Here is a 13490-nt window from a genome sequence, read left to right on the forward strand (position 1 = left end):
ACCAGTGAGTCAGGCAATTTATCGGCTGGCAGATTTTCCGTGGTTGAACCTGACCTTGTTTGTCCAGAAATCCTGCCTGACCAGTATTTGGTCTGATTATACAAAGATCCACCTTGAGAACAGCATTCTGTCCCCGACTCCCAGGTCAGACAGAGAACAGTAGCTGGCAACCCATGTGGGCTACAGCGAGGGCAAAAGGCTCCAAGGCCCAGCCCCCTTCAGTGCAGCCATCTTCCCAGAATGCAGTGTCCCGAAGCCAGAGGCTCTCCTTACCCGCTTGTTGTCGGCAGGGCTGTGGTAGAACTGGGAGATCACTGCTTCACTGTTGTTTCCCATGCCAAAGTTCAGCTTCCCTGAAATCCTACTGAATGATTTTCCGTAGTCATAAGACACGTACACCTGGAACACACGAAAGGGAAAGAGAAGAAAAGGGTCAATGAGATGCTGAGCAGAACGGCCTCTAACTGCACCTCCACATCCCAGCTTCCCGCTCCTGAGCCTGAAAGACCATGCTTCCCCAGGAGTCCATGATATCATGAACTTCTGATTCACATCACATGACCCCCACATCCCAGCTTCCCGCTCCTGATCCTCAAAAGACCATGCTTCCCCAGGAGTCCATGATATCATGAACTTCTGATTCACATCACATGACCCACCAAGGGGAAGCAGAGGACTTCTGTGACTGTCCTCAAAGTTGGGGCGGACCGGGGAGGTAGAAAGCATGAGAACTCTGCAGCCAGCCATTCCTGCGCCTAGAGCACAAAGTCTGCTCACTTCTGAGGTAGGAGCAAGTCCCAAGAGCAGTTGGCCAGCACTGAAACATCCTCCTCCTGCTGGCTGGAGTGGTCTGGTCCAGATGCGGACAGAATGCACTCTGAGAAGGAAAGGGCTGAAAATCTGTTTTCTGCATCTGCTGAAATGTCCCCCAAAAGGTAATCAGGATAACTGAATTCTTCATCCTTCCACCAGGAATATGGCATTCTGTACCCGAAGAGAGAAACCCATCAAAGGCCTCCGGTGAGATGGAAAGGGGAAGGTGCTGAGTGAGAAAATGTGCACCGAGGTTAAAATGCCAGCAGGCTGGGAGGGGGAGGCTCATTGGTGCAGCGCTTGTCTAGTATACACTAGTCCTAGTTCAACCCCTAGCACAAGTGTATGCGCATACATATTTATATGCCCACAATCAGTACCAGAAGCCCACTCCTACTCTAGGGTTTTGTGACTCTACAGCATGTGAGACCATAGCAGCAGCAGCAAGACCCTGGACCCTGCCAGCGGACTTGCTTCTCCACCACCTCCTAGCTCCTGGTGGTAGAGTAACCACAGAGACACCATGTAAAAATAACTTTCATCTACATGCACAGAGATAATGCCAATCCCAACACGGGAATGAGCTTGGGTCACCTGCACATCAACCCTACCTGGAGAGCGCCATTGCAAAGTCATTTCACAAAGAAGACCATAGGGCTCATTAGATTAGGGACTTGCCAAGGTAACCGCCTAGAAAGTCATCAAGGGAAGGGGCTAAAGAGAGCACAATGGTCAAGAGCACTTGGCTGCTCTTCCAGAGAAATGGAAGTTCAGTTCCCAGCATCCACATCAGGGAGCTCACAATCAACCCCTTGTAACTCCAGCACCCTCTTCTGGCCTCCACAAGTACCTGCACATGCATGCGCATACACATAAATAAATAATAAAATAAATCTAAATGAAAAATACAAAAAGAAACCTGGGGAGAAGGACCCTGACCCAGGCTGCCTGCCTTCAAGCTAGCAGTCTCAAAACTACTATTATCTCACGTCGTAAGAGGGACACTGTAGGGTATTTTCAATCTAGACTTTACTACCTGAGAGATATGGAGTATCAATATAATCAAAGGATGAAAAACAAACCTAATAGGTGAGTATCACACTGTTATTTTTTTTCCAATTATTTATGGGAAAGATAATTGAGGAAAGTATGGAAGAAAAACAGCAGGTAATTTCCAAGGAGAGACTAGCTGGACTCAACCCAGAGTTGAATCCATCTCAACTTCTGAGTTGCCCTCTCCACCCATTTGGTTCAACTGCAAATAAGCCTTGAGGGTTTAACAGGAGCCAAGTCGAGCACTGGGCCCCAGAGACTAACAAAAGACATGGTCATCAGACAAGGATGGGCCTGTAAATGTGTGAATGCTTGCTTGTTAATGAGGCCATGAACAAAATGTAAAGAACAGGAGGCTGTACACAGGGAACAGAGAGTGAGGGGCCACTACCATTTCATACATCAAGGTTAAGGGAGGCACGGTGTCTCTGCCTCTAACTGGGTCATCTCAGAAAAAAACTATTCACAGGAAGGTGCTGCCACAGAGGCGGTTGTGACCAGCTAGCAGGTTGATAGTTATCCTGGGTAAAAGACCAAGGAGAACCTCTTGCATTCTGTTTGCCAAGAATAGACACGGGTTTCCCAGGAAAGTTCAGGAGTCATACAGTACAAACTAATGGCTTCTTAAAAAGGAACCTAAGCAAGGCCCCTTCCAACTCCCAAATCCTGTGATGTGAAAATCCACTGTGAGAGGCACAAATGGGACCCCACGCTTACATCAAAGTGGGGTTTTTCGGTATGTAATATTACCTCCTACACACTGGTCCTCTTCCTCCTTATAAATCTGGTAAGGAAATCTCAGCTTCAGGGTACCTAGAGCATGCCAGTTAGTCAACAAAGACATCTGTAATGAATAAATAGGATTATAAACCAAAGAGCGAGTAAATGAATGAGCCGAATCAAGGAACAAAGAGAGTGAACTGAATTCATTGGTGAGCCATGGAGAAGACAGTTCTCAGTAGCTACACTGGATTGGTTCCAGAGTCCCCATGGATACTAAAATCCAGGGACACTCAAGTCTCTGAGAAAAAAATAGCATAGAACCTACATGCATTCTCCCATATGCTCTAAACTATCTCTAAACTGCTTATAATAATTAAGACAACATATCTTATAATATGTGGATGCATACTTGTTTGTACTGCATTGTTTTAGCAATGACAATGGAGGGGAAAAAAAATGTCTGTTCATGTTCAGAATGAATACAACCTTCTGCCCTCACATTTTCAGTTCACAGTTGGTAGGATCATGGATGTAGTGCTTGCAGACACAGAGGATCTGCTGTAACTGTTTCCTTTTGCGGTAATAAAAGCTAAGCTTCACAGCAGGAAATGACTAGTCCAGGGTCACATTGGTAGTAAGTGCTCAGGCCTTGCCAGTCTCTTGAGATTCCAAGCCTGCTTGTCTTTTCACTCTGCAAGTCGTGAAAACCTCACGGAGACGGTTCACTTCTCCATGAGTTCTAGCCAGCGGGGAGAAAAGTCCTAGGCAGGCAGAATACACAGACTTCCTGAGAGTCTCAGCCGCAGGGCAGCCACGGCGCAGGTGGCAATAAAACCTCTTCCTCATGACACCTGCACACAAGCCCAACTGTCTCATGGGTCTTAGACTTAATAGAGGTTAAGAGGGAGTTGACAAGGACCCATCCTATGCCTGAAGCCTATCATGGATCTCACGGATCGCTCATCGACCTGCCTTGCCTTGTCCAGGTTGAACAGTTCCAACAAGCTATTTTTATCCTGTCCTTGCAGTTTCTTACTTCTCTTTGGCAGGCACAGACTCCGCTCAGGGCTGGGGCACAGTTATCCCTCCACACGGACGGCACACCAAAAGCCTCTGAGGGTTCAGCTAATTCTAAGGAGGGTTGTTGGCTTTGCAGTCTCTGTACTGCACCCCAATTACAAATTCTATTTGGGGCTGACTGTTGCTCTCAGCAGCATGCTGCTGCTGACTCACTGCCCACTGTCATCCCCAGGTAAACTGGAGCAGACACTCTGAGCTCCACGTCTGCTGCCTGCACAGCTTGTTTTCTTCCAGACATCGGTTTCTCCACTAATTAGTCCTCTCTGACCTCAATATGACACTATTCCTTAAAGAACAACAGTAAAAAAAATCTAATGTGGGAGGGTTACTAAACTGCCCCAGGGTCCCAATTAGATCATTTCCTTACCCTAAGGATGGTCCTTTGAAGTGAAGTTCCATGTAGTTCAAAATTATGTAATAATGATGGAGGGTAGGAGGAGAAAACACGGAAATGTCAGAAGGCATGCCCTCCCCTGGCACTGTCTCAAGCCTTTTACAGTATTCCTATAATCTTAGCCGGCTTAACAAATGCCCATGCAAGACACTGGCCAAACGCAGTGAAGTCTAAACCTGGCATGGTAGCTCACACTATAATCCCAGGACTAGGGAGGCAGAGGCAAGAAGAAGGAAAATGTTCAAGATCAACCTGGGCTGCATAGAAAGTCCCAGGCCAGCCTGGACCACAATGTGAGAACATGCCCCCAAAGGAAAAAAAAAAAAAAAAAAGCAAAAGAAATGAAAAAATAAAAAATAAATTTTAAAAATTAAAAAAAGAATCTGGGGTGGTACCTGATGCTCTGAATTTCTAAGCAGCTCCCAGAAAACACTCGTGTGGATGACCTACATACCATACTTTGGGCACCATCCTCCTTTGCTTTCTGTCGCCGTGAGAAAAACACTGACCAAAAGCAACTTAGGGACCAAGAATTAGGGTTAGGGTTTCAAAGCAGGAACTCAAGGCAAGAACCTGGAGGCAGAGACCGAAGCAGAGGCCGTGGAGGAACACTGCTTCCTGGCTTGTTCCCCATGGTTCCCTCAGCCTGCCTTTCATACAACCTAGGACCACCAGCCCAGGGGTGGTACCACCTACAGTGTTCTGGACCCTCCCACATCAATTGTTAACCAAGAAAGTGCACCCACAGATGAACCTTCAGGCCAATCTGACGGGAGCATTTTCTCAATTGAGGTTCCCTCTTTGCAAATGACTCTAGCTTATGTCAAGTTCCCGAAAAATCTAACCAGCACAGATAGCAAAGTTTGGGAATGGGGGTGGGGGGGTGTTTGCTTTGCAGTACTGAGAATCAAACCCAGGACCTTGTACGCCCAGGCAACTGTTTTATTAACCACTGCACTACACCTAACTCAGCTGCACACTGTACCCCAATCAGAGAATTGAATCAGTTGGGATCAATAATCATGAACTAGAACCTCTAAAGCTGTGAGTCAAAATCATTTTTTCTCCTTACAAGCTAATTTCCACATGTACTTTGTTATAGTAACCAAAAAAAAATGACTAAGATAATATAAATTATTTAGCTCAAAGTCAGATTATTTATAAAGGGGCAGAGCCAGGCTTCCAACCCAAGCATTGGGATGTCAGAGGCTCTCTGAGGAGTTCTGCCACCTCATTGGTCCAGAAGAGAACCAATCACAATATCACACTAGTCTAGGGACAAGAGGAATGAGTCTTATTACTCATGGCATCTTGGTTGATTCTGATCCTCTGGTAGATATTGTCCCTCGGTAGCATTTTTGGTTAATTATGTTGCACCCGAATACTTCATTATTCCTGCTGGTAGTTGATTGACTGTCTGGGGCTTTTGGGGGTGGAGGTAACTTTGAGACCAGAACTCACTCTGTAGCCCCCACTAGGCTTGAACTCACAATCTCCCTGCCTCAGCCTCTTGAGTGCTAGTATCACAAGTCTATGTCACCGTACTAGGTGGCACATGAGTACTTTCTAAAAGGCAGCACCAGAAAGCAGAAATAAAGATCCAGGACGAGTCAAGATAAACCACATCCTCTGGTGCGGTTCATCAACTCATTGCAGGAATAGATGGCCTTTGCAGGGGATGATCTTCAGCTGCTGATTACTGATGACAGGTGGTTTGGTTTGGTTTGGCTTGAGAGCAAGCCATCTGGGATCTCAGTGTCCAGGCCCAGCCTTGTTTACATATAGAAGACTCATGACCTCAGCCATTCTCTGCCCTTCACACAGGCCCTTACCTGTATGCAAGCTCTTTCCCTTCAAACGGGGGCTTTCTGAACCACGTTTCCACTCCTCTTTAAGGAACATTTGGATTGTTCCCTCACCAGAGACACTGACTCTGCCTCTGAGTCACAGTTTATTTTTGCACTAACTTTTCACATCCGAACATCTCAGTTTCGGCTGCCAATTCTTTAATGCGCTTTGTACACGAATGGAGGAAAATTCTGCCATCTCTATTTATTAACTCTGGACATGAAGTTTCCTTTCCATTTAGTCTTCTCTCATACATACGTCATTCCAGAATAATGACTTCAAATGGCCAACAAGCTCTTCAAAACACATAGTCCAACATTTCTACAAAGTGAGAGCTGAGTTGGATAGGCCAGTAATACGTGGGTGGTCAACGCTCCTGGTTCACACAAGACTGAGGGGGTCTGAGATTTGAACTTTTAGTGCTTAACCCAGAAAAATGGGTCCTTCTGGTAATTTTAAGTCATAATTGGGCCTACATTTTCATTACACATCCCCACTCCATCACTGACATGTTAAGTGACCTGTTGTGAATTCATTTGTGCCCCTAAGCCCTTTTACATGTCCTTCAAAAATACAAAACATTGCTTAAATATGTTTACCTATTTTGCAATGACAAATATTTCCTGGAAAAGGGATTATTTTTATGCATAAATATCCTAGAGATTTCTCAACACAGAATAGCATAGAGCTGGCTTCTGTGTCTAAAAGGGACTCCTAGTAACGAGTACTAAACTAAATACGTACACGGGTAACTACAGAGCATCCCAAGGCCAGCAGGCATTCATACACAGCCACCCATGTGTGACCACAGCTATTGCTTGCAAACCTTGAATATATTTATTTATAAATCAGCCTAAGTTGTTGCCCCAAACAAGTCCAGCCTTGTTCAAAAGCAAAACACCGAGACTAGCCATTATCTGCATTATCTCATGCTCCATGGCTCAGAATGCTCCCTAGGCAGAGCTCTGCAGATGATGGCCAGTCTTTCTTCAAGCCTCCCTGACTATGGTTGCCCTATTCAACTTCTCTAGAAAACATCCCAAAACTCCCTCTGAATACATCCAACCCAGGCAGTACATACATAGACAGGGGGACCAAATATACATCCATGAATCATAAGTGTACCTTTAAAAAACGTGTATAGGGATCTTCTGACCAGAATACAGGGGAAGTGGGGAGTGGAACACAGCATGTTCTAGCCACAGCCTCACCCTTATGAAGAAGGTAGATACCCACTCCAAGGCTGTTGCTTTACCCACAAAGAGATACCTGGACTACAGACTTTTGAAGCCAAGGACCAGCTCTGACCCTAGTCTTAGATTTTTATTTGGCCTACATGGTATTTGTAAGAACTATACTTTAGCTGCTAACTGGTAAGACTTAGCAACTTTACACAAAGAGACCTCTGAGCTGAGTGGTAAAGCCTCAATGGTAGAGAGGTTGCCTAGCATGTGCCAAGCCCAGGGTTCCATCCCCAGCATCACAGCATAAAATGAAAGACTTATGACCTTCTGCTGAAGTCAGGAGATGTGGCTGTACTGGACCAGTATCCTGCATGGCCTCCAGGAACAAGGACCTGTTCACCACAGCCCTGAGAAGTATTTCTGCTGCTTCCTAGTGCCTCTCCACCACTGACCAAGCATCAGTCGGAGACAGATGGTCTTCCTTGAGCCTTTGTTTCTTTTAAAGGTGCAGAAATGGCCTACTGCCCAAGGCCACAGACTTAAGAAAAATGGAAAAGACATTCTTTTCCTTATAAAGAACTTGGAAGTGCTCAACATAAGAGTGTATGCCTTTAATACCAAGGCTCGGGAGGCAGGGGCAGGCGGAGCTCTGTGGGTTTAAGGTGGATCTCTGTGAGTTCAAAGCCAGCCTGGTCAACAGGGGAAGCTCCAGACTAGCCAGAGCTACATTGTGAGAACCTGTCTCGAAAACAAACAAACTAACCTTGGGGGTGGCTTCCCTCTCATCCTGGATCTGGGGTTCTTTCAGTTCTTCAAAGCATCTAACCAAAACAACATCAGCAGCAGAAACAGTGGAAATTAAGAGTATAAGAGAATTTGTGTCAGCTGGCCATGGTAGCTCATGCTCATAATCCTAGCACTGAAGGGACTGGGGCTTTAGGACTGCTGAGTTCAAAGCCAGCCAAGAGACAGCCACAGAAACTATGGAATGTGGACCCTGGAGAGTAGGACCCTGTAACAGCAACAACACACACACACACACACACACAAAACAGATACATAGATATAGAGACATAGGAGATAGATAGATAGATAGAAAGAGAGAGAGATAGGATGATAAAGAGAAGATAGATGATACAAGATAGATGATTAATAGATACACAGATATATAGAAGACATATAGGTAGAGCATAAATATACATACTGATAAAGGGATAATATATGGTAAGTAAAGGAGAAAGAGACTGAATCTGTCAACAGCTCATCAGCTTTGTTGGCAAATGAAAAAGACAGACCAGTTTAACTGGATCTGGACCAGCTCCAAGTTGCTCTGCCCTGGAGTGCTCTTTGGCGCTTTGTGGAGCTATCAGTGCAGACTACCTGTGAGTTTTGGAGCTATCAATGCAGACCACCTGTGACGTCACAACAGCCATCCCACCCTGTACACATCTGTTTGGACGGCTCCACCCTGTGTTGTGTGCAAGGGTCACATGCAGTATTTTCCTTATCTCTTCACCGTCATAGAGCTCAGACCACCCATTCTCTAATTACCCGCTTTTTTTTTTTCTCTGACATGACAACCTGGAGGATCAGAAGAGTATGTCAATGGCACCCAGGAGGGCCCAGCACCACGGAGATACTTACATCACTGCTCTTGGGCCTCGCCAGCGCCAGGCTGTCTCGGGCTAATGCCACAATCACGTTGCTCTTCTCCCCGGCCCAATGTACCACCATCTGATTGTGGGAATCATTCAGACTGACCTAAAAGAGAGCAAAAGGAAATCAAGACCCATGGTGAAGGGACAGCCACACACATTCCAAACCAAGACTCCTCGCCCACCTCTGTCACTCAGAGGCTGAGATATGGAGTAGGGAGTCAGGACAGCCTCCTCTCACTGCTCTACAAACTCGCCCATTAGCACCTTCCCCAAGAAGAAACACCAACCCTCCCCACATCCAGTTACACTGTGGATGTATCTCCCTGAGATATGACTGCACAAGCGACTCCTTCGCTTCATTTCATCCCTGGTGACATCATTCCCTATGTGTGATGTGTACTTGTGAGACTGTAAACCAAACCCTGAAACTTCCCGTTCATTCAAAAAAAAAAAATTCACCATCGGCTAGGAATAGTGGGATGGAAAGGGGATAGCTAATGGGGGACAGGGAATGGATGGAAGGAATAGCTTTTTTCATATTTACATTGTGTGTGTGTGTGTGTGTGTGTGTGTGTGCTCAAGAGTGTGTGCTACAGAGCGTGTGTGGAGGTCAGAGAACAGACAGCTTTCTGGAGTCAGGCCTCTCCCCTCACCATGTGGGTTCCGGGAATTGAACTTAGGTTGTGTGTCTTGGCCACAAGTACCTTTACCCACTGAACCACCTCACCAATCAGAAGGAACAACTTCTAATGTTCTATAGCACAGTAGAATAACGATGGTCGACAACAACAGTTCGTTGTATTCAAAACAGAGAAGATTTTAAATACTCTAGGGTGATGATGGACCGCCCAGTTCCCTGACCATTACCGGGATGTGCCGCTATCTGACCAGGACACACGCACACACTGAAGCATCATCAGACTGCGCCTCAGGAACATAGACCAGTATGTTAAAATTATTTAAAAACTATTTTAAAAGTATGTTTTTAAACCCACAGGCCAAAAGGCGACATACTTTTTGAACTTCTTTCTAAACCAGTGTGTCGGGGAGGGGACATCGTGACTCAACTTCAGGTAAGAATGAAAGACGAGAGGACGGCTTCCTTCCGCAATTTCTCTACTTTTGGTTGCCCTGTGGGGTCTTTTGAGACAGGTCTCATTCAGGAGCCTTAGTGCTCATGTTCCGCCTGCCCCAGCCTCAGTGCTGAGGCAGCTGAGTGTGTCACCTGACCTTCAAGTTTATTTTTTAAGTGTCTCACATAAGGAAACGCTTCTCGGTTCTAAAGGAAGTAGCCCTTAGATTACTGCAGGAGTCGCCCCCAGCCTTTCAGTTTCGCAAACCAGCAAAATAAAACCAGAATAAATAGGCCAGCCGAGGTCTGGTGGCCATTTCTATGTTGTCTGGTGAGGACATAGATGAGCCACCAGGTCACAGCTTGACCAGCTTCTCTCTCTGTCTGCTTCCTGAAGACACCATCGACTCCTGTCCTGACTGAGACAGCAGGGCATATCCCTGCAACCAACTCCAGGCAGAGGCTCTGAAAGACATCCTAAGGACCACTCCAGCCCCAGACCACACAGGCCTGTTTTCCTTCCCTATCCACGGGTGGCAACTCAGATCCCAATGCCCTACAGGCAAACAGAGTAACCTGATAGGAAGAGCCTCGGTTCCTGATAGGCAGACCTAAGGCTGATAAGGAACACTCACTTTGAACTTCTCAGAAGTGAGAGCGAGATTGACACTAAGCTTTCTGGTTTTGTTTGTTAAAGCTGAGGAAGGATATAAACTCCTGAGTAAAGGAGTCTTTCTTTCAGGTCACTTTTGCCTCACAGAAAAACTAGCTGTGTGGCTTTGGTTTTCCCTTTTCCTTCTCTGCCTCTGGCTGGAGCACTCTGAACGCCTATGTTACTCAGCTTCGTTCACCATGCAGGGACAGGCACCAGCTCCAAGACTGACTTTTCAGAGCACTGGAGCGCTACAAGTTGCTCGACCTCTGGGCACACCAACAAGCTCCAGGCGCCTCACTGAGAAGCAGGATGAGGCCTCCCCAAACCCAAAGCCGTCCCACCCTGCCGGCTGAATAGTGTCTGGAACAAGCCTGGTCGGCCAGCCATCTGAAGATCACCCTAGAACCCATCTCAGGCCCGGCTCAAGGGACTGAGCACCTGCCTCTGAGCCTGAAGAGCTCACCCTATCTGGCCAACACCAACTCTTAGACTAATAAAGAGTTCCAAGTTGAGCGAACCCACCCCCTCCACAGCCCCTCCCTCTTCCTTTCCCTTCCTGCTCCACCCTGATGTGCCCCACCCACTCCTTGGGGGTGCTCTCGGATGTCACAAGGGAGAAGAGAAACACCTGGGCCTCAAACTTGGCAGCCAGCTCCACAGAAGAGCTAATCGGTAACGGCCCTGCTTTGGGTTTTAAGCACCTGCATCTAATTTGATCCAAGAACCAACTGTTTAAAAAAAAAAGAATTTGAAGTGAGACCACTTCAAATAAAAAGGACCCTTGATATTTTTTTAGAAAAATATGTCATTCCAAAACTCCACTTCTCACTCCCAGAAGATAAGTCCAGGCAAGCATCAACAGAAACGTGCAAATCAAAAACTAGAAATAAATTATTTAACTCAAAAAGCTGCTAAGGGACTCTCCCCAGCAGCTCAAACCTTCGTCTAACTTCCTCTTCCGTTTCTCCCTTCCAAGCTAGGCTTCCAAGAAGAAACTGGAAATACTGGAAATACTAATGGATCGCGGGGGGGGGGGGGGGGGGGGGGGGGGAACGACGACACACGACGACACCCCACCAGCACAGGCACCCACAGGTACCTCAGGCGCTCAGGCTGAAATCTTCTCCCCTACAAAGCCATCTGCACCCTAGGAACCAGAGGGGAACAAAGAGAGAACTATGTGAAGGACACTAGGGAAGGGGGTTAGGAACTCAGGAGCATCACCTGAAGTTCACATGGGGTCTGAGATGAAAAGACCCTCCCATATTCAACCCGGCCATCCTCAAAGCCAACCCTCTGGCAGGTTAATGATCAGAGGACACTTTGAACAGGCTACAAAGTGGGACGGGATCAGAGTGGAGAAGAGGTCTGACAACACTCGCTGAGGTCTTTGTAGCAGAGGGCGTAGGTTTTGTTAACTGATCCTAAGGGATGGGGGATGAAATGGACACAAAAGGGAGGCATCAAAATATTCCAGGGTGTTCTTATAAAGAAAGCCTCTGGAGGGCAAGCCTGGTGGTACACTTCTTTTTTTTTTTGCCTTTTCTATCTGATGTCCCCTTTATGTCTGAGAGCAGACTGGAAAAGGGCAGCCCAGCGGAGGGAAGGAGAAAGCTCTCTGGCAAGCAAGGGCTTGTCCAAGGGTCACCAGGCACTCACACAAACAGTTCCGCTCCTTGCCTTGGCAGAGACAGCAAGCATACCCAGTCATGAGAATAACTCCCCGGTGAGTCACCACTAATCTTCAAGGCAGCCCAGGTGCCCATCCCCCCAAAGCCTAGGACCAGAATCAGTAGCAGGAATCAATGCACCCCAAGGACAAGGAAGCCAGGAGAGCGAGGTAAGCAAGCCATAAATTTTATTAAGGTCAAGACACACGGTCTATTTTCCTCCTCTCCATGCCAGCCCCACAGGGAAAAGCAGGAAGCAGTCCCCAAAGGACTATCTTGCCATCCTCCATGGACTGTGACCAAGAAACCAACAGCCCCCAACATCAAGAACCTACAGATTGCCATGGCTGGATCCCCTTAGTGGCAGTTTCTCTCTGGGTCTTTTGCCCTCCTCTATAACCAGCTCTCCCTAACAGCAGCCCTCCAGGGCAGCTGCAGGCCGGCAGGCAGATTGGTTCCACCAGTCTCTCCCACTTAGTTCCACACACTGATCGGAGAGACATTGGCCTGCCAGGGGGTGGGAGGAGGTGGGAGTGTGACCTTTCCAGGAACATAACCTTGATATGTAGTCAGTCATAACCATAACCCCAGGGTGTGAACAACCTTCCTTCTCTTGTCTCTGGCTCACAGGCCATAGCTGGAGCCTGATAAATGAGACACAATTAATTGGGGCCGTAAAGGCAGCGGGGAGGGCCCCCCCCCCAATGCCTCTGCTCAGAAGGCAGGGGCGAAAAATTGCATGCCACAGGGATCTCTGAACAAAAACCGCATCTTCAATGACAAACTAAATCAGGTAGGCCTGTCAGACCTCCGTTAGGCTCACAGGCAAGGAGTTAAGAGAGCCCCAGAGCCCACCCGGTCCAAGACGAGAGTCCTGGAGGTCACCCATCCAGAACCAGACCTCCAGAGGTCACTCGCTGTAGGATCAAACCCCAGAGGTCACCTGGTCCGTGATAAAAACACCAGAGGCCACCTGGCCCAGGATCAGGACCCCAGAACTCACCTGGTTGAAAAATAGAGACCTAAAGATCCACTGGCCTAAGATCAGAAGCAGCTGCCCCATCCCATAAATACTTATTCAGAAGCCCTCGGGAGGTAACCCATGAATGAGCATTTGGAAAACCTCCTAAGAGTTTCATATAGCTAGCTCATTTAGGAGATGATGAATCTGGTCTATTCTCTTTCTTCCAGATAGTGAGAGGCCAAGAAAACACTGCTTTTAGAGGGTTGAGGAGAGATCACACAGTCTTTGATGGGGACATGGGGGGAGAGCTGTCTTTGGGGATTTGGCATAGTTGTTAATGAAGACTTCGTGTGACGCTAACTCGAGGCTTTAATAA

General features: G+C 47.2%; 1 protein-coding gene across 1 annotated transcript in view; it reads right to left on the reverse strand.

Moving 5' to 3' along the window:
• Positions 1 to 13490, reverse strand: part of Sorl1 (sortilin related receptor 1) — a 170253-nt gene that overhangs the window by 143985 nt on the left and 12778 nt on the right. The window contains exons 2-3 of the mRNA XM_052757426.1: positions 8740 to 8856; positions 274 to 399 (exon numbers count right to left, since the gene is read on the reverse strand). Of these exons, the coding sequence (XP_052613386.1) occupies positions 274 to 399; positions 8740 to 8856 (243 nt within the window). The remainder of the gene's footprint in view (positions 1 to 273; positions 400 to 8739; positions 8857 to 13490) is intronic.

Source organism: Peromyscus californicus, unplaced genomic scaffold (genome assembly GCF_007827085.1).
Source record: "Peromyscus californicus insignis strain IS unplaced genomic scaffold, ASM782708v3 Scaffold_11__1_contigs__length_118956290, whole genome shotgun sequence".
Lineage (NCBI taxonomy): Eukaryota > Metazoa > Chordata > Mammalia > Rodentia > Cricetidae > Peromyscus > Peromyscus californicus.